At 37.1% G+C, this 21444-nt stretch overlaps 1 protein-coding gene across 1 annotated transcript in view; it reads left to right on the top strand.

The window, feature by feature from the left end:
• Window positions 1-21444, top strand: part of LOC136787812 (adhesion G-protein coupled receptor V1-like) — a 154966-nt gene that overhangs the window by 100787 nt on the left and 32735 nt on the right. The window contains 13 exon segments of the mRNA XM_066985141.1: window positions 480-606; window positions 2703-2920; window positions 4145-4545; window positions 4547-4889; window positions 6242-6615; window positions 8448-8624; window positions 11602-11782; window positions 12403-12605; window positions 13259-13388; window positions 15007-15087; window positions 16411-16550; window positions 18938-19547; window positions 20494-20709. Coding sequence (XP_066841242.1) covers window positions 480-606; window positions 2703-2920; window positions 4145-4545; window positions 4547-4889; window positions 6242-6615; window positions 8448-8624; window positions 11602-11782; window positions 12403-12605; window positions 13259-13388; window positions 15007-15087; window positions 16411-16550; window positions 18938-19547; window positions 20494-20709 — 3201 coding nt within the window.

The following is a 21444-nucleotide window of genomic DNA, read 5'->3' as shown; positions in this document are numbered from 1 at the left end:
GATATTCTTTGATATGGGAGTGAATAAACTCTTAGACATTGCTCATAGCTTGTATTTAGTTTAAATGCAATACTTTTCTTCTAGGTCTAAAGAAGGTCGGGGCTCTCTGAATACCTTACTCTTTTATTCTGTACCTCTGAATATCTTATTCTTTTGACTTGTCCAGATGATCAAACAGAAAATGTTACCTCACATAACAACTACATGCAAGGATACTGTGTAGTAAGAATCACATCTTCTCAGTTCATGTCATTTTTCCTGAAAATCTTACGTCTTGCTCTCTGGATGGTACACTACTTAAATACTTTTACTCTGATTTGCCTGCTGCTGAATACCTCAAATTCTGTTTTTCACTGACTTTTATAATTGTCCTTTTCTTTGTATAAAAGCAATTGTAGTGAGTAGAAAACATAATTGGATTTAGAGTTACCTACATTTCTGATTCCAATTTTAATAATAATAATTGTCCTCTTTTTTAGGAGATACAGTTATCTTTAAGGCTGGAATGGCAACAGTTATTATTGAAGCAAATGATGATCCTAATGGAATTTTCTCTTTGGAACCTTTAGAGAAGCCAGTTGAAGAAGGCAAAAGTAACATTTTTTGGTAAGTAACGTTTAAAGAATATCTTTGCACTCTTTTGGAACTGGTGTATGTGGTACTTTATAAATAGCACTTTGATTAAATCAAATGCACAAGTGTGCATTGATAGAAGTGCACTATAGAAAAACAGTTTTACAAAATTTTGGATTAAATGATTTGTAATGTGTTGAAGACATCACCTGTAATACTATGGAGTACACAGTAAATATTAAAAAGTGCACAGAAGCTCATGTTGAAATGTAACTAAATAAGACTTCAGCATTGATGTTCTGTTATAATCTCAGGAACCTGTAGATACAGAAAAATCTGAATGATTGAGCACAATATAACCTAGGCTGACAGAAAAAGAAAAAAAACCACTCAACAAATAGCTAAATAAAACTGTGTGGCACTAGGTGGCTTTTTGTACCCATCTTTGAAATTTTCAACTGCAAACTACTGTATTCTTTCTTTCTGTTTTTGTATTTTTTTTTTTCTTTTATCTGTTAATTACAGATTGAAATCTATACTTAAAGTCCGGATGTGACACTCTTCATTAGTCTGACCTTTGAAAGTATTTTCCTTTGTGCCACCATGATATATTGAAGAATTAGCAGGGTTAAAAATTGAATGCACTTGGCATCTCGCCTTGTTACATTCATTTCATAAATTTACTATGGGGTTTTAATTGGATGAAAAAATGATTTTTCGTTAAGAAATCTTGAGACAGGCTGTAAAGAGAAGTTAGGTCACAATAAATGCGATAGTGCAAATAGTTAGGGAAGAGGTTCTTCTTGCATTTAAAAAATCATCCTTTTTTTTTTGTCTGTTTGTTTTAAAGCCTTGAAGCAGATGCTTATGGCTGTGAATTGGTTCTTTATGCTTGTGTCAATACATCTGAAATATGAATAGTCTCAAGAAAAGAGGATATTAAGTTCATTGTGTGTTTGTTGTTGTGCTGTTCACTGTTTTGGGCTTTGTTGTTTTTTTGTCCTTTATAGTCTAATCTGCAGGATAATTTTTGTGGATTTGGTGGTGTTAAGAATATTGTTTTGATGTAAACATGCTTATATACAGGTGCTTTATGGAATTATAGGATACCAAGATCTCCAACATCTGAGGAACCTGCTCAGTCATCATTGATAAAATATATTTACTAGGGATCTGTCTCTTCCATACTGTCACTACTTTGACAGTTGTGTAGCATATAAAAAAGTGGTCAAAGTAGCATGTAACCAAACCACCGAAAACACAGAGGTTTTAATGAGGTAATTGGAGTTAGTGCAGCAGCGCTACACAGCTGGGATAGAGCACCCTGGTTAACGCCACAGAAGAAAAACCTTTGGAAGCAGAAACAACATAAATGTGTTGCTGTGGCTGGACTAGTTTAGCTGAACTAATTCTTCAACCTGATATAATCTATTTATAAGGCATTTTATGTCACCGTGCAAACCGACAGAAGCAAACTTCCTGTATGTAAGCGCACTCTTAATAAAGGCACTGTATGGGTCACTTTTTATTTGTAGTGCCTTTTTGAAATTAGTGTAATTGTGTTAGCAGATAGTTACCAAAAAAAAAAAAATCTTTTCATTTACTACGTTCTTAATCACAAATAACAGTAGATTTCTGAAAGCCGTAGAATGTAATTCTAATTTAATACAAGTGTAAGAAAAAGTTTAAGTAGACTTGATGACTGAAAGGAGAAACGTTTGTGGTTAAATGTAGATGATTCTCTTTCCTGTCTAAGAGTGTCCAAGTATATTAATTTTTAATGTTAACTTTCTGAACTATTATGCATTCATATTTATTATTATAAATTGGAATTACAAGACACAGTGATGTGTAGCTTCACAGTAGTATTCTGCATGGACCTGCGTATGCTACTTCTGTTTTCTAAAGTACGTATTCCGGGAGTAGAATTGTACTGCAAAAGTGGTTGCCTTTAAAAGGAAGGCTTCATGGAACAGTTGTAGTATATTAGTATTTTACTTTATATTACATAGTATATTACTTCTTACTGTAAGGAAGATTACAGTAAAAGGAGTCTCCACATTTTCCTTTTCTACTCAACGCTGATGCATGCCTGCCAGGACTCTCATTCTTTCTGTATCACTGAACAGGATTTTGAGACACAGAGGACACTTCGGCAATGTTTCTTTGACCTGGCAGTTGTTTGATAATAACTCTGCACTGAAGCCAGGAGAAGAATTCTATGAAACTTATGGGACTGTGTGCTTCATGGATGGTGAAAGGTCGAAGTCAATAACACTACGTGCCATTTCAGATAGAATTCCTGAATTCAATGAATTTTACATTCTAAAGTTGGTGAATGCTTCAGGTATTGTCTTCCATATCACCATTTCCTTCATATCTGGTAGAAAAGAGTTATGTTTAATCAATCAAAAAGAAACCAACACTAGAAAGAGCATTGCTCTGAATCATGTCTTGATATCCTATGCTTTTCTGGTAAGGTTTTAGGTCTTATTTTTCATTTAATCTTGATTTCCATATATAGAGAGTTACTCAGTTCCCGAATTACTGTTAAACACATTTTGGTGATCTGAACTTTAAAAGGGATGCCTCTTGGTTTTTGAAATTAAACTTCTTAAAGTTCAGAAGTTTCATTTCAAAAACCAAGAGTTCTGAATTTCAGATACATAGATCTCCATGCACAAAATATAAAACAAAGATACTAACAAAGAAATAACAAAGGTATTAAAGGTTATGTGTGTCTACCATAATAGAGGTTGCTTTTTTGTTTGTTTGTTTCCCTAGAGGAGGTAAAATACTTGTAGTTACCACTTCACATGACTTAAATTACAACTTTAAATTGCTACTGGACACATTTCCTAATCTGGATTAATTCCACTTTAGTACTATTCATGGTCTTCTGTGCTCTGATACAAGTGAAAATGTGTGTTGGCCTTTCCTGTAAGTGAAGTCCATACGGATGTACAAAAGATTTCCTGCTTATAACAGGTAGATCACTGTACACTTTGAACACGGAGATTCTCCATTCACAACATGATCTTCATATCATGAATTCTTACTGTGCAAAGATAGATGACTAACACCAGGACTGGGCAGCAGTTTTAACACACAACTGGTTACTGTTTCTGCAAGGTGTATGTACTTCTGTATCAGAGGCAACAGGCAAGATTTTGCCATTCTCTATTCCTGTAAGTCTTTGAGCAATACAAGAATTGAATTTGGCCCCCATGCTTATCAAACGAATCAAAGGTAACCTACCTTATTGGCTAATTAAGAAAAGATGGACCTTGTCATGTTTCACCTGAAAGACATCTGTGTGTTTTACAGCTGAAAAATAGCATGTGGGTTTGTTTTCTACTGAAATTACATCAGCACAGTGTTTTAAGAATAATACAATTAACCTATGTAATTTTCAAGTTAGATCATTTGCTATAAGTCCAGAGGATCTTAAAGGAGGGTTTGAGGTTTTTTTAGAAACTTGTTTTATTAAAAAAAAAAAAAAAGTACTTTGAAACTTTTTTCTGAGTGTGTTGTTTAATCATTAACTTTTACTCTAACTTCTATTACGCAGGTGGGTCTCCTGGTCCTGGTGGTCAGTTATCTGAAACCAGTCCTACTGTAACTGTCATGATCCCTTTCAATGATGACCCTTTTGGAGTGTTTGTTATAGATCCAGAGAGCCAGGACAGAGAGATAGTGGAAGATACTCTTTCTGAAGATGACCTTTCCTATATTACGGACTTCACCATCTGGAGACAGCAAGGCACCTTTGGTGTTGTCCGACTAGGTTGGGAAATACTGTCTAGTACCTTCCAAGCTGGACTGCCATCAATGGTAGATTTCTTGTTGCTTGGATCATTCCCAAGCTCAGTACAATCACAGCCCCACATGAGGCGCCATCACAGTGGAACAGACGCTCTGTATTTCAGTGGAAAAGAGGATGCATTTGGCATTATCGGTCCTGAATACCCATAACAATGGAAATAATGCAGTAACCAATTTTACATTTTCAGCTTGGTTAATTCCTAATGTCAGTACAGATGGCTATATAGTTGAAAAGGATAACGATAATGGGACTTTATATTATGGTGTGAAAATTCAGACAAATGATTCTCATGTTTCTGTAGTGCTTCATTATACAGCATTAGGGTCCAATATGACATACATGGCTAAAACATCAGTCATGAAATACCTGGATGAGAATACTTGGCTTCACGTTCTGATTACTCTGGATGAAAGTATAATTGAATTTTACGTTGATGGAATTCTAGTTCTGGGAGGAATGAAGAGTCTAAAAGGAGAAGCAATTCTTGATGGTGAGCCTTTGCTATTTTTCTCCATATATAAAGCTCTGAAATGCATAGTCTAGCCACTTCAAAGGTGGAAGAAATACACTGAAATGATTATATCTGTTAAGTTAATTGAAAGGAATGGATAAGAATTCTTTGAGGATTTTCAGAAAGCCTATGGAAATTGTGTGAATGTTCTAAAAAATTCAAACTGCTGCGATGTTGAGTGAGAGTAGAGGACTATTAATTGTATGGTGTACTATTTTATTTCTGCTTTTAAAATTCCAGGTTGAAGTTTAAGAAATCAAATTTTCCATTTGTAAAAAGAATAGTACTTCTGCAATTAGTAATTTCCATCACACTTGCAGTACTGTAGCTAAGCTGAGAGGCTGAGAGGTTTTTTTTTTTTTCCCTCCCTCGGTTTCTAGAACAAATATATGTGAAATGCAATTATGCTTTTATTGCTAGAAGGATATGTCTGTGCTGTAAATTTTCTTTATTAGTGGGGATGGCGTGTGTCTGGGGATAATGCAATAGTAAGGCAAGTATGTCATCTCTCTCCGTTGAATGTTGGGTAATACACAGTGGTGTGCATAGCAGCCCAGTTTTTCTCAGCATCCTCCACTTTGTGCCCTGGGACTTTTATCAGTTCCTGTGGTTGCTCATCTCTACAACTGCCACTCAGTGTCATATGTATGACAATACACTGAAGAGCACAGCTTTTTTTGTTTGTTTGTTTTCTTTCGTTTTCTGAAAGGCAACTGAAAACAGCTGATGTGTGTGTTTTAGCACAAGAGCATAGCATGGCACAGAATAGGATAGAGTAGGAATGAATATGAGGCAGCTGTGATCCTATAGTTTGGAGACAGAGAAATATAAATGCTGTTGTAAAAAGAGTTTGGAATTTGCATGGAATTACAGTGTGGTGGATGAAATGGATGTCCAGAAGGGTTAATGCAGTAATCATGAGTATCATCAGAATGGATCAGCTGCCCTAGCAGAGGGAAACAAAGTAGGATTTGTTCAGCAAAACAAGGGCTAAAAGGGGTTGCAGTTCTGCTCTGAAAATCTGTGGAGGAAAGAGGGAGCCTCAAGTCTCTAAGACTTATAAAAATGAGGGATGATGATAATGTGCTGCTAGAACTAATAGGATGAAAAACTTGGACAGCATAGGATGGAATTGTTTGGCCTGTGAGGACTTACCTGTAACATTGAGATGAGGCTCAAGGAACCTCCTGATTTTGGATCTCAAGATCAATATGATTCCTCATCCAGGGACAATGAACAGTTTACCATTGGTTTTTAAGAAAAACAGGTAGTCAGTTGCTGACTGTTTCATACAAATACAACATGAGAAAAAATTATAATTTCCTTCTCAGGTCCAGGAATAGTAAGAATTGGAGCAGGAATCAACGGCAGCAGTAGGTACACAGGGTTAATGCAGGATGTAAGGCTTTATGAGCGTAAGTTGACACGAGCAGAGATCTATGAACTTCATGCAACTCCTGCAAAAAGTGATGTCCACCCTGTCTCTGGGTATTTGGAGTATTGGCAAGGAGAGACCAATAAATCATTCATCGTGTCTGCAAAGGATGACAAAGAGGAAGAAGGAGAAGAATTATTCATACTAAAGCTCATTTCTGTGCGTGGTGGAGCTCGAATTTCACAAGAAAACACCACAGCAAGATTAAGAATACAGAAAAGTGATAATGCTAATGGTTTATTTGGCTTCACTGGAGCATGTATCCCTGAGGTAAGGTGGTCATAATGGAAATTGTAGGTGATATTTCAGGCACAGAAAGCTAAATGGCAGGACCAAGTGACCTGAACAAACCCTAGATTTTGCAGTGTTTGCTTTTGTGGTTAAGCAAAGTTTTCCTAGGATTTGGAGATGCATATGTTCTGTTAATACAACCTCAGTTCCACTGGGATTTACTATATAATTTTAAAAAACTAAAGAAAAAAATGGTTAAGAAAATTTAGTTTACTATATAAACTGAAGACTAAGGCTTAATTTTTTTTTTCTAGAAAAATATTTTACCTTCACTTCTGTTACATTTGAGTTACCAGTTAAAATGTAAGATTTATTTCTCTGGTTTTTTTTTGAGAATGGATTATTGCAAAGATTTTTATTTTAGTTTTCTGTGTCACATGATGTGTTTGAGATAATTTTACTAGAGATCATGCAATGACAAAGTGTTATGGATTTTTCCACCTTCATTTGCTGTCATAAACTAAGTTATAATTTGCATATGTTTGATGTCAGTTGGTTGATTTAGTAGTGGTTTTTTTTGTTGTTTTAGTTTTAACAGATGAAATCTTTTTTCAGTGGTATCCATTCTATATGCAGAGTGTAAACTTGCTACTTTTTGAGGAGGCTTGAAATAAACATAAATCATTCTTTACTTCTTTAATCAATTATAAGGGGGAATAACATGATAGCTATCTCTACTGGTATTGGATTATTTTGTGGAAAAAAAAATTTAATATAGTTTTCATTTGGGAACTCTTATGAGCTTTAATTACATTCTTTTTTAATCAAAGTGCTTATGATGTTTTTAAAATAACTGTCTTGCCTGAGTGATACTAGTTTTCAGTTTGGTTCAGTTTGCTTATTGTGTGCCTACCATATGCTATGATAATAGATTCCTTCAGGTTCAAGTACCTCTGATACGCTGTGATGCCACAGATCATCAGCCAACCATGAAGAAAAAAAATAATTATATGGCACGGTAATTGTTTTGCACCTATCATATGTCCATTTCACCAGGGAAGTATTAGAGCTCTTAGTGGTGATGCAGGAACACAGCATTTTTTTACCAGTAGTTTAACTGTGCATATCTGTCTACTAGGCAGCTGAAGTCACACACAGTATCTATGCTTTCTTACAAAGCAGCCCTGAAATTTATCTAATGCATAAGATAGCTTTAACCTTTCCAATAACTTTCAGATAAAATTATTTTCTATGTTAATTTTATGAACGTTATTTTCTAAAATAGAAGGTCAGTACCAATTAAAGCTTCATTCCAGAGACGTGAAGTTGTCGCTGCAGAAGTCATGTTATCTGTGAAGATACAGAATTGTAAGGAGGACAGTAGAAGAGAAAAATCTGTTTTTCTGAATGATGATGGTATAGTTTATTTCTATCCATAGTGTGTCTGGTTAGAGAAAGTGCTGATCCAAATCTTTCTTTAAATTATTGCTAAGGAAAATTACAATATTGACGTTATTATAAAGCAATAGTTTCATTTGCTTTCGACAGGTACATTTCAAGCATATTGATTCTGTCTCTGACGCATAGTTTTAGGAAAGGGGTTGTGTCCAGGACGAACTGCAGTGTATTGTTATTTGTTACCTTAATAGTCCTCAGGGAGGCATCAGACTTTTGCAGATTCCACTAGGATTGTTCTGATTGGCATCAAGGTCAGTTTCAGCTTCCTAACACTCCAAAAGAGCTGAAAGTAACATGACAGCAATTTTTTACTTGAACATTTGTCTGGCATTAAATATTTTCGTGTTATTTAATGAAATTGCCTTGATTTACTTTGACAGTAATAAACGTTCCAAATTTTTGCTTTCTTCCAGACTGCTGATGAAGGTTCCACTATATCCTGTGTTGTGGAGCGTACAAGGGGAGCCCTAGACTATGTGTATATAAAGTACATTATCTCACAGGTTGATTCCACTGGCATTAATTACTCTGTTACCGATTTTTCTAATAGCAGTGGCACTATCACATTCGTTCCTTGGCAGAGATCAGAGGTAAACCCTACCTTCCTATTAACAATTCATCCTGTCCTTTACAAACCTCCTGGAAAATACCTTCTGAGGGTGCTTGGCTGGTTTGCATACTAGAGAGTGTTTACTTCACATGGCTTTTCTTCTTATTATTTTTTATTTTGTTATTTTATGTTGTTATTTTTTTGTTATATATATATTTTCTTTCTTTCTTTTTTTCCATCCCTGACAACAAGAAAGTGTTATTTGTAGCTCTGTGTATATGTCAGTTCAAAAGTCACCATGTGTGCATGTACATATTAGATATATGTACATATACATAAAAAATATTAACTGTATTTATGTGTATGTGTACATATACTTTAAAAAGTGTAGATAGTCCATGTACTTTCGAAATTGGAAAATGATCAGGTTTGATCTGAGTGTTGTAACTCAAATTTATGTCCACAACAATTAAATAGGCAATAGTAAGATTCATTGCTGTTCTTGCACTCAAGGCTATCCAGGTTCTGTCTCCTTTTAAATTCAAAATCAGAAACAGGAGATTAAAGGTGTTCTTGTAACAATAGCTGTTTTTGAGTCTCCCTGAAATGATTACTGTCTGCTTTAATCTATTCCTCTGCATAAAGTGTGCGAGCAACTGGAACATAAGGAAATTATTCAATATTCTGGCCTTAGAGACACCTGAAATTGGTAATCAGAATTGCATCTCTGAGTTGGGGGAGAGAAAGAGAAATGATACATAAGGGAAGCTTTAGCTGCTTCTGAGAAAGCTTTCTAAAAGTCTTACGAAATTCCTTATCTGAATTAGTTTAAAAAAAAAAGAAAAAGAAAAAAGAAATACCAGGATACCAGGATACACTGAAGAGTAGGAATTCAAAGCTACAGAGGCCCACAATTAAAAAATTATGTGGGCAGACTGGAGGTCCAAAAGAGGGCCAGAAAGATGATCAAAGAGCTGGAGAACCTGTCCTCTAAGGAAAGACTCAAGGGGTTAGATCTTTTCACCCTTTAGAAGGGGACTTTGATCCCATTATTACAGTACCTAAAGGGCAGCTCCAGAGTTGACAGAGGCTCTCTCTTCTCAAGAAACCACAGGAGAAGACAGAGGGCAAAGAGTACAAAGATAGAGTGGGAGAGGTTTTGTCTTGAAATTTTTTACAACTACTGGAACGACTTCCTTAGGGACAGGGTCGGGTTGTCCCGACCTCAGCATCTGGGCCAGGGCAATCCCAAGCACAAACACAGGCTGGGCAGAGAAAGCACTGAGAGCACCCCTTGGGGGGGGAAGGACCTGGGCGTGGTGGTTGATGAGAAGCTCGACATGAGCCGGCAATGTGTGCTTGCAGCCCAGAAAGCCACCCGTACCCTGGGCTGCACCAACAGCAGCGTGGGCAGCAGGGCGAGGGAGGGGGCGAAGGAGGAAATTCTTCCCTCAGAGGGCGGTGAGGCCCAGGCCCAGGCTGCCCAGAGGAGCTGCGGCTGCCCCATCCCTGGCAGAGCCCAAGGCCAGGCTGGATGGGGCTGAGGGCAGCCTGGGCTGGGGGGAGGTGTCCCTGCCCATGGCAGGGGGTGGCGCTGGGTGGGCTTTAAGGTCCCTTCCAGCCCAAACCAATGTATGGTTCTATGGTAGAATTCCCATCACCAGGGGTGCTTAAGATGCAGTTGAACATGGTGCTGGATTATTTCATCTATTTTTTTTTTTTCCATGAAACATTGAACTTCATCTTTTGATGTCCCATCCAACGTGGGCTGTCCTATGATTAAAATTCTGTGGTAATAAACAGCGTGTGCTAGAAATAGAAATAAAAATAATCTGTTTCAATGAATTCAATCCTGATGTACAGCACAGAATTGTTAAATTTATTTGAAGAAGTGGTGCGGGACCACAGTACTGTAGAAACAACATACACTTTCTATTATTGTTTGTATAATAAGGATGAATTGTGAGTAGAAAATACCATCCTCAGTTTCACTTATATCAGGCTGCAGAAGTCAATGTGGACTCAAATTCGCTGAAGTCATTTGCAGGGATCCCAGTGACTTCACTAGAACTGTGAATCTGGATAATGTGATGACTGGCAAAAGCGTGTGGTATCTGAAAATAGTTCATTCATGTTATAATAGTTTGTTCATTCAGCTTTATTTCTCTGTGAAATGATATTACTGCATTTCATACAATCATATATAGCAGAAATTTCCAAAGCTTTTCTAGCATGGCAACATAGACGAGGCCCACATTACTCTATCTAGTGGCAGAAAATGGCTGATGTAGGCTCTTGCTACACAGCTTACTGGTCCAATTTACTGCATACATACAGAGGAGCTAATGTGCATGGCTCTAAGAAACGGGCTGGTAGCAAGCTGCTCTTCAGGTGGGATATCCTAAGGGACTTTCAACTGACATTTGTAATCTACTCATTACCATGCCTCTAAATATGATCAGCTACTTAAATGTTTTCTATATGTTTGTCCGACCATATCGAAACATAAAGAAAGATGGAATTTTCTGAAGTGAATGTGTTAGCGTGTTTAGAGCAAGGTTATGTTAGTAAATCGTATGATCTGCAGGTCAAAGTGTCAGGTGGTATAATAAGCTCAATTTATTTGCTCTCTAAATTGGATTAATCACTGTAATGTCTCTTCATAAGCATAATTTCAAAAAGATTTTAAAATTTATCAGATATTTCATGTTCAGTACATGGAAATTAAACTCTGCTTTTGTGAAGATATACAAAACCAACCAAACAAGTATTTATTATCACTTATTTATGTAGTTTGAAACAATTCAGAAAATATGCCTTCCATTTCCAGTAGCTTGGAAGCATTGTTTTTGGAAAGCATATTCTAGACATAAAATGTTATCTTAGAAATTAGTTGAATTTATGTGGAGAGCAAAAATAGTGTCCTTTGCTTTCAGAACTATACAGCAGATACAGCTGACTGACTAATCAAAGAATGTTGCATGGTTTGATTTCTCCATGATTTGGTCCTTCTCTAGGTGTTAAATTTGCATGTTATTGATGATGACATTCCGGAGTTAAATGAATATTTCCGTGTGACATTAGTCTCTGCAGTGTCTGGAGATGGGAAACTAGGTTCAACTCCTACCAGTGGAGCAAGTATAGATCCAGAAAAGGAAACTACTGATATCAGCATCAAAGCCAGTGACCACCCATACGGTAACAATGATGGGAATTATACAGCTTTGTTTCAGATTATTGTGTAGTTCTTTCCAGTCAGATGAAAACTTTGCTTGGTTGTAATAGTTGAGGAAGCAATCTCATATATTCCACTTTATCTAACTTGAATTAATTCATTGTTTATATACATGAATGAATACTGAATTAGTTTTCTTTTATAATTTTACAAAAAGGCCTCAAATCTTCCCTGACCAAACAAGCAATGATTCTCTTGTGAGGGCAAATAAAGGCTCTGCATGTAGTTGATCCTGTCCAGGTTTTTCATCAAATGAGAATTCCTGACAATGAGAGTCATTTCTCCATATGTCTTGTACCAGTAAATACGCAAAACCGTGGCCTGTGAGGCTCTTTTGGGAAGAGAAGGTTTTATTATTGTGCTGTGCCTTTTATCAAGACTGACAAGAATATCAGTGAGAGAGGGTAAGGCACACAGCACATCTCTGGAAATAGTGTGATTGAGGCTTAAGGGTATACTGGTATATGTGGTTTTTAATTTCAGAACCATCACAAGATATGTTATCAATCACTTTATTTAAATTGTTTATCATCTTTAAAATTTGTTATGAAAAGCCATGTAAGTAGTAATTCTTGTCTTCCAGGTCTGCTCCAGTTCTCTGTGGGGCCACCTCCTCAGCCAGGTGATAAAATGATTCTTCCAGCCTCTTCTGTGCCCCATATTACTATTAAAGAAGAAGCTGGACACGTCAGATTACTGGTAGTTCGTGCACAAGGCCTTCTTGGAACAGTTCTGGTGGAATACAGAACAGTGCCAGTCACAGCTTTCAGTCCCAAAGATTATCAGGTATGGCAACTGCCAAGGTGGTATAATTGTTTTGGAATTAATTAGAGTTATTTATCGTGGAGATAGCTTTCAGTTTGACTGCTCTAGCCCAGCTATGATTCTTTCACAGAAAGACTACTTTACAAGGTGATGTGGCAAATGGATATGTAATATTCACTTAAAAATATACATCATGTGACTTCTCCATTCTTTTCTCTGCAGTAAGTTGCATTGTCTAGGAAAAGCCTCTGGTTTTGAACTTTTTTTTTTTTTCTTAACAGAGTTTTCAGTGTAGCAATTTGTGAGTTTTGCTGTTGTTACAGACCATATTATTCAAGTGCATGTACAGGTTAACATTATGCTTGTACATACTGGGATTTGTATATGCCTAGCAAAATAACCTGCGTGTATCTGCACTTGCTTGTCCAACTGATCATTTGTGCAGAAAAATAAGAAAAATGTACATGAATGCAGATGCTCACCAGTATGTCAACTTAGATGTCTTCTTCTTTTTTTTTTTCTTTTGTAAAACAGATTTTTCAGATTTTTTTTTAAAGCTTAAGTGAGGAAAAGTAGATGTTTTGAAAAAGACAAAATGAAGGTTCTGTTTCTTTTTTTTACATGGATGAAAACATTAGACTTGAACAAAAATATGAAGAGCTCTTATATTGCAGGCTGTTGTGGGTACACTGGAATTTCAGCCAGGAGAAAGATACAAGTACATTACTGTTAACATCACTGATAATACTATTCCTGAATTAGAAAAAACGTTTAAAGTGGAGCTGTTGAACCCAGAGGGAGGAGGTAAGGCACATATATCAGTCCCTTAGTTGTATTTTCATGACCTCTACTCGTTCATAAAAATCTTGTCTTTCTTGGCATTATTTTCTATGTTATTTCTGAAAACAAACAAAAAGCACCTCTACATCCCCACCCCCATACAGCTGTCTTTTTTCGTAGGGAAGAACTGTTCCTCAGTTCTTTTCTTAATCCTTGGTGGAAACAACCAGATCCCATAGCAAGTATATTATTACCATGTATTAGGGAAAGTGTATCACTGCCATCTGTTAGGTCATCTAAAGGCAATTGCTGCTTTTCACTTTGTATAACTTCATGGTTGGTAATGAGAACTAAAATAATGCAAAAATATATTAGCAATATCTTGCATTTCAAAAATATGGAATATTTATAAAATATTTAAGGCTAAACAGTCAAAGTGTTGTGTTTTTGTTTGTTTGTTTTGGTTTTTTTTTGTTTTGTTTTGTTTTTTCTTCCACATGAGTGAAATCAGAAGAACTGCAATACATAGGTCAAATGGATTATAGCAGTAATAGGCTGTGGATGTTGAGGGCCATAGGGAGTTTGCTGAGCTGTAGCTGCAGAGGTAGCTCGTAGATAACTGTCTGTAAGAACAAGACAAACACTTGAAAGAATTATTGGTTTGAAGGGCTAGTCTGAAGGGACGGCAAAGCATAGTGGTGCTGCCACATAAACCCCTGAATACCTTACAGATTTTTTTTTCCATTTGAGAAAAATTTTAACGGAGATTGTAAAGCTTGTTGGAGGGAAAAGTAATTAGAAACACTGACAGCCATAAATTGATTTTTTTTTTTTAAACTGATGTTATTTTTTTAAACAATTCAGAAATTGCAAGTGTGGTCCCTTCTGGGAGGATGTATCAGATTTCCTTGAATTAATCCAGCTCTCTGCTATGATTGTATGTGTCTATGGTGCAACATGGTCTCAGTGATTCTTTTGGTAAAGTCTTGAGACTTTTCACGTATTTTGTCTTTTTGGTTGAATAGTTGTTTTGTTAAAAGGAGTCAAACTTTTCTCTTTCAAATTGTTGTGACAGAAAATTTACAACTAACTTTAGTAATCCAGTAACTATATAGCCTTTTTAAAATGAGCCTTCTTTTTGGCCTTTCCAACACAAACACAAAGCTTATGAAGTCCCCATTAGTTAAGTTTTCTGCAGATTTTCCCAACATTTTCACTTTGTGAGAAAATATTAGAATAAGGAGCTTGAGGGACTTTATCGTCTCCCCTACCTTTTTTTTTTTTTTTTTTTTTCAATTTAGATTCCTCCATGACAAGCCTCAGTTAGGAGTGAGAAAGGGGAAATACAAAATGGGGACACAAAGAGGGAAAGAGAGGAAAGATAAACTATGTGTATGTGTTTTCTTTCATTCTGACTTCCCATTGCTATTTCCAATGTCATAAATTAAGTAAGAGGTGGCATATGTAAATATTTCAGTCTTTATTAGAACTCCTGTACACTTTCAGAAGCAAAGTTGATACCTTCCTAGAGTGCTTCCCTCTTTTTTTCCTGTTGTCCAGAATAGTTTAAATTTCTCTTTGCTTGCGCTCTGATTTATAAATGTATATATGTGTATATATCTGTATGTCTGTCATCTTAAAGTTGCTGAGCTCTTTAGAAATGATGGCAGTGGTAGTGGTGATGGGAACATGGATTTCTTCCTTCCAACTGTCCATCAGCATGGTAAGCATTTTGGATTAATCTTTATTTCTTTATGCTAACTGTAATATCCCTCATGAACTACACTACTGACACAGTTTATCATAGTGTTATTTTGCTTGTGGTTTGAGATATATCATAGAGTCCTGTCAAAACATTCTTTCCCATTTTAAAAAAGGCTTAATTTCAACAACAGTCAATACTAACCGTAATACAGAAAATAACAGCTTCTCTATCTTCAAAGCTGTATTTTTATAGAACACAATGTAGTTATTCCAGAAGTAGTTAGAAAAATTAGCTTTGTTTGTAAATTTTGTAAAATTTTCTGGAGAGCAAAGAGGAGAGAAACTTTTTAAATTTAAGGTAATTTAAAAATTACCTGACTGTGTGTTTTGATACTTTCTTTTGCCACTTGCTTTATGCTTTGATCTCTGCATCTCAAAAATACTCTTAATAAAAAGTGGTGTTAGCTCTTTTTTTTCTAAAAGAATGCTTTGATTATTTTTCATTTTTGAAGTCTATTTTTGTCACAACATACAGAAAACAAAGATAATTTAATCTTGAGAAAATTAAAAACATACAATATGCAGAAATAAGATGAAAACAAAAGCACCTACTATGAGGGAAACGCTAATGATGGTGGATTTTGAATTAAACCCTAGAGACCTGAAAATATTGTGTTAGCACCCATTATCGAAATCAAATAATTTATTCCACAGTGACAGCCTGATTTTCTGTTTTATTTGAAAATACAAAGGAGTTCAGTTTGAACCTGAGAGTAAGTCTGTGGTTTAACCACTTTTTGGAACTTCCTGGGAAGTGTTGTTTCCTCTTCTGTGTTTCCAGATTTTTTTTAAAATGCCAGGCTCTTTCTCTTTCTAAGCAGCAAGTTATCTCACACAAGATGATCATTATAGTAGTAGAATTTCCTGGACTAGCTTTTTCTTTGTTCCAGCTTCAGTTAAAATAGTACCTGCTTTTGTCCTGTCTGCACTGCTTACACTGTGTTTTACCACGTAACTCTCCCCTACCCTAAATTCTAGTTCATTTTCCTTAATTAGACAAGTAATTTTATTTTTGATCCTCTCTTAAAATATTTGCATTTTATATGTTGCTTTGGAGTGTTGTTCCATAGAAGGGCTGCCAGGACTGCATTATTGAAAGTGAGTTCCTTATCCATGTGGATAATTATTCCACATTTAAAACAAAAAAAAAACACACCACAAAATGCAAAACAGCAGAAATATTCCAGTTATGCTTTTCTGTGTGCTTTTTGTAACAAACTTCCTTAGCTTTTAAGAAAAGATGGTATAAAAAAATAACTCATTTTGGCACTTGCACTTACAGCCAGCTTGGGAATTGCATCCCACATCGTTGTGACTATTGAGGCTTCTGATGATGCTCATGGCGTCTTTGAGTTCAGTACTGAGTCACTCTCGGTAAATGGAACTGAGCCTGAAGATGGAGATAGCAATATTATGTTGCAGGTTAGAAAGTTTTGGGTCTCATATTGCTATGCAATCCTCTTTTATGTCTATTTTACAGAGCATTCTGCAATATTTTTATAATAGGTCTACAGCATTTTAACTTAACTTTATCATGTACATTTGTCTTGACATTTTATACTTCACTTTCTAAAGTGTATCTTTCAGCTTAAAACTAAAATGTTTTATATAAGTTTAAATTTACTTCTACTTGTTTACATTTGAGGTATGAATATTTTAAAGTAAGTGCTGATGACACAACAAATACAGCAAAGCTAAGATGATAAAGATTACACTGTTTTTAAAATTAGTTTATTTTTAACTCATCATGTCAATGACTTTGCACTGTATATAATGGAGGGGCTGGATTGTGTGCAGCTTGCAGTTGGCAATGACATGCTTAAGATCCTCCGGGTAAGGATTAAGGGACATGGAAATAAGTTATAACAATAAGATGAAGTTGTTGTGGGAGTCTGCTATAGACCACCCAGCCAGGAGGACAACATTGCCAAATTATTCTATAATGAACTAAGGGATATCTCTAGGTCATCTGCCCTTGTCCCTGTGGGTGACTTCAACTTCCCAGATGTTAGCTGGGAATACCATACAGCCAATACAAACAGGTACTGGAAATTCCTGAGGCACGTTAACAATAACTTGTTGGTACAGTTACTCTGGAAGCTGACTAAGAAAGGTGCCCTCCAGATTTGTTGCTTGTAAACAGTGAGGGTCTTGTGGGTGAAGTGGTGATTGGAGGCTGTCCTGGCCATAGTGACCATGAGATGGCTGAGTTTAAAATCTTTGGTAATAGGAGGAAAACTGCCAGCAAAAGTTCAGCCCTAGCTATGGAGACAGCAGACTTCAGACTACTCAGTGAACTAGTTTGTGAGGTCCCCTTGGAACCTGCTTTTGAAGGTATTGGAGTCCATCAGTGCTGGTTAGTTAAGTAACACCTCTTAAGAGCACAGGAACAGGCAATTCCAAAGAGTCAGAAGTTGAGCAAGCTGGGCAGAAGGCCAGCTTGGCTGAGCAGGGATCTTATTCTAGAATTTAGGCGAAAAAGGAAAATCTGTGGGCATTGGAAGCAAGGTCAGTTGAACAAGGACTACAGAGGTGATGTTCACTCAGAGTTGAAGCTGGCCAGTACTGTGGGGACAACAAAAAGTGCTTTTTTTAAAGTATGCTAACAGCAAAAGGAGGAGCAGAGAAAACATTGATCCATTACTTGTTGAGGTTGGTAACCTCACAAATAAGTACGCCAATAAAGCAGAGGTTAATGCCTTCTTTGCCTCTGTCTTTAACACCAATGATGGGCTCGGGGACACCCAAAGCTCTGAATTTCAGGACTGTGATGATGATAAACTCCCAGCCAACTTTGAACTTGTGCAGGATTTGCTGCTCCAGCTGGATGCATATAAGTCTATGGGGTCCAGTGGGATTAATCCCAAAGTACAGAAAGAGCTGGCTGATGTCATTGCAAGACCTCTCTCAATAATTTTTCAATAGTCTTGGAGTCTGGAGAGGTCACAGTTGACTGGAATTAAGTTAAACGAGGAAGTGCTGGATTCTGCACCTGGCAAGGGGCAATGCTGGCTGTACGGACAGGCCTGGGGACAAGAGGCTGAAGAGCAGCCCCATGGAAAGGGATCTGGGGGTTTTGCTTGACAGCAAGAGAAATATGAACCAGCAGTGTGCCTTAGCAGCCAAAATGGTCAACTGTGTTCTGGAGCATAAGGCACAGCAATGCTGGATGGTCAAGGGAAGGGATTGTCCTGCTCTGCTCTGTGCTGGTGAAGCCTCACCTCTAGCACTGTGTGTGCTACAATATATGAAGGACATAAACTATTAGAGAGCATCCAAAGGAGGGCTACTATGGTGGTGAAGGGTCTAGAGGGCAAGAAGTATGAGGAGCGGCTGAGGTCCCTGGGTTTGTTCAGCCCAGAGCAGAGCAGGCCGAGGGGAGGTCTCATGGCGGCCTGCAGCTCCCTCACGAGGGGAGCGGAGGGGCAGGCGCTGAGCTCTGCTCTCTGGGGACAGCGACAGGACCCGAGGGAACGGCATGGGGCTGGGACAGGGGAGGGTCAGGCTGGGGGTTAGGGAAAGGTTCTGCACCCAGAGGTGGTCGGGCACTGGGACAGGCTCCCCAGGGACATGGTCACAGCACTGAGCTGCCAGAGTTCAAGAAGCATTTGGACTACTCTGTCAGACATGCGATTTGATTTTGGGTGGTCCTGTGTGGAGTCAGGTGTTGGACCTGATAATCCCTGTGGATCTTTTGTAACTCAGGATATTCTGTGATTCTGTGACTTTGCTGTATGCCATTTTACACTTTTATGTTCTTCTTTCTTATAGTACAAAGAAATACATAAATCTTTGTGTTTTCCACTTAGGTTGTGAGAACTCATGGGGCCCTGTCTGAGGTGACTCTGTATTGGGTCATAGTCTGTGATCTTACAGAAGACCTGGTCTCTGCATATGGGAATGTAACATTTGATGTTGGCCAAGTGAGAGCAAATATTACCATACAAGTTTCTCCTGACAACGTGCCTGAACTGGATCAGGTGTTTTCAGTTTTGATCATCAATGTGTCCAGTGGTCGTCTTGGAAATCACACTAATGCAACATTAACAGTTTTAGCTAATGATGATCCATATGGACTGTTCATCTTTTCTGAGAGAAACAGACCAATAAAAGTTGAGGAAGAAACAAAAAATATCTCCCTGACAATAGTAAGGCTTGGTGGTCTTCTTGGTACAGTAGTGGTTACATACAGAACTTTAGGTGATGATGAAAAGTCACCCTTTCTTCCACCTGATGTTGTTAGAGCAATACAAGGAGAAGATTATATACCCATTACTGGTTATGTGATCTTCGCAGCCAATGAAAGCGAAGCCACAATATCTTTGCCTATTTTGGATGATTATGATCCTGAGAGGTCAGAATCTGTTTTTGTGGAGCTAAACAATACTGTTTTGATCGACAAAGTACAGGATCGGCCAAGTAAGTGTCTTTCATATGTAAACCAAAAGCTTAAATATGTAGGCTAATATTTATATTTAATAGGATAAAATGCAGCAATTGAAATTACAGTAAAATTTTACCTCTGCCTAACTCTGTATAGTTAAGAATCCTGTAAGTTATATGTCAGAGTATCTCACATTAAGTATGAAGATTCTGTGTGTCAGCATATATTTCCTTTACCACAAAATTTTGTCAGGGGTGGACATTTCTTTCTCCCTTCTGCATCTGCTTTATCCCAGGTGTTTTAGGCCAACTGTATTACTGTATTGGTTTTGTGTGCTAATACCTGCTCACCTGTTGTTTCTGTAAAGCACAATGATAGGAAATAAGCTAGTTGCACTTACTGAAAGCGAAAAAAGCCTTTTAAACATTAAGTGGTGTAGAATTGCAGCTTCATGCTGGCTTTTTAGCGTAGAGGATGTTTGCCCGATCAGATAAATTCAGGTCATTACAGCCTTATTTATGCTTAAGAGCTTCTTGGCATGCCTAATTTCCCTTCCCTCTCCCCCATGACTCTCCCACATTAATCTTGATTTTTAAGGGAAACACTACAAAAAATTCTACTGGGAAACTGAAAGGTTACTTATAGTTCATCATTGCTAGTGTAAAATTCTATTGTCCTATGGACAAATAAATAAGTAATTTTGCTAGTACCTCACCTCTTCAAAGAACTGGTGTTTTGTATGCTCCACAGCAGGGTAGAATAATAAGTTAGTAAGAATGTGGATTTTCTGACATAATATAATTCAAACATCAAAAATATGCTTGTGCAGTTTGTAGTTATATTTTGTCCAAATCTAAAATGAAAATTTTATTGAAAGCTAGTAGTGGCCATCCACTAAACTCAGGTGTATGTATATGAACAGTATAGCCATATATAGGAGGCATTTCAGGCTTGCTCTAAGAGGTTTTTTTTATATTTCAGTTGTAAATTCTCCTCGTCTTGGATCAGTGGGTGAGACTATAGCTCATGTAATTATCAATGCCAATGATGATGCTTTTGGAACACTTCAGCTTTCAGCTTCAGCTGTGCGAGTTGCTGAAAATTATGTTGGACCAATCATTAACGTGACCAGAACTGGGGGAATTTTTGCAGATGTTTCTGTGAAATTCAAAGCTATGCCAATAACTGCAACAGCTGGTAAGAAATCAAAATAGCAGAAATACACATTCTGTGTTAAACCAGAAAGAGCATACTGTATGCTTCGAGTAACCAAAGCAAGCAAGTGTGTATTGAATGCAGTCTAGTAAAACAAGTAGAAAAAATACCAAAGTGTGAGATACTTACTGAGTGTACTTAGGAGACAGGAATTCAGGTCCTATAGAAGAGACCTTACATCAAATTTAAAAAAACTCAGAGATATCATCACTGAAGAATCTAGCAAGAAAACTAAGGAAAGGAATTGGCTGTTTGTTTCCCTGGTGGCCACTCACTTTCTCAAAAAAATAAAATAAAATAAAAAATCCTGTAGTAGTATATATAGCTAGTACTTAGTCCTTTGTACATATTTCAACCTACCATACATGGCTTATTTGAGTTTCTTGGAGGGAAATTGAGAGCTGGTGACTCCTCTGTGAAACAGACAAATGTTAAGCACAATTCAAGAAGACTTTTACTTTGCAAATGAAAGGTAAAGCTCTCAGGTGATCCCTGAAAAGCTCCACGAGGGAAGGAGTGACCTTATGTCCTTTAGTAAAATCTCCTTTGAAAAAGGTACTTCTGTTTCATTTTATCTCTTGGAAAGCCAGACAACTATCAGAAATCAAATATAGAAATGTCACAGTTGTGTGATCTTCTCAATGGAAGATAATAATGGACCTTTTGTAATTGCTTCTTGGACTGACAGTGTAAACTCTGTTTTGGCCAAGATGAGAT

Source organism: Anser cygnoides, chromosome 31, assembly GCF_040182565.1.
Source record: "Anser cygnoides isolate HZ-2024a breed goose chromosome 31, Taihu_goose_T2T_genome, whole genome shotgun sequence".
Taxonomy (NCBI): Eukaryota; Metazoa; Chordata; class Aves; order Anseriformes; family Anatidae; genus Anser; species Anser cygnoides.
This window is presented reverse-complemented; position numbering and strand designations above follow the sequence as displayed.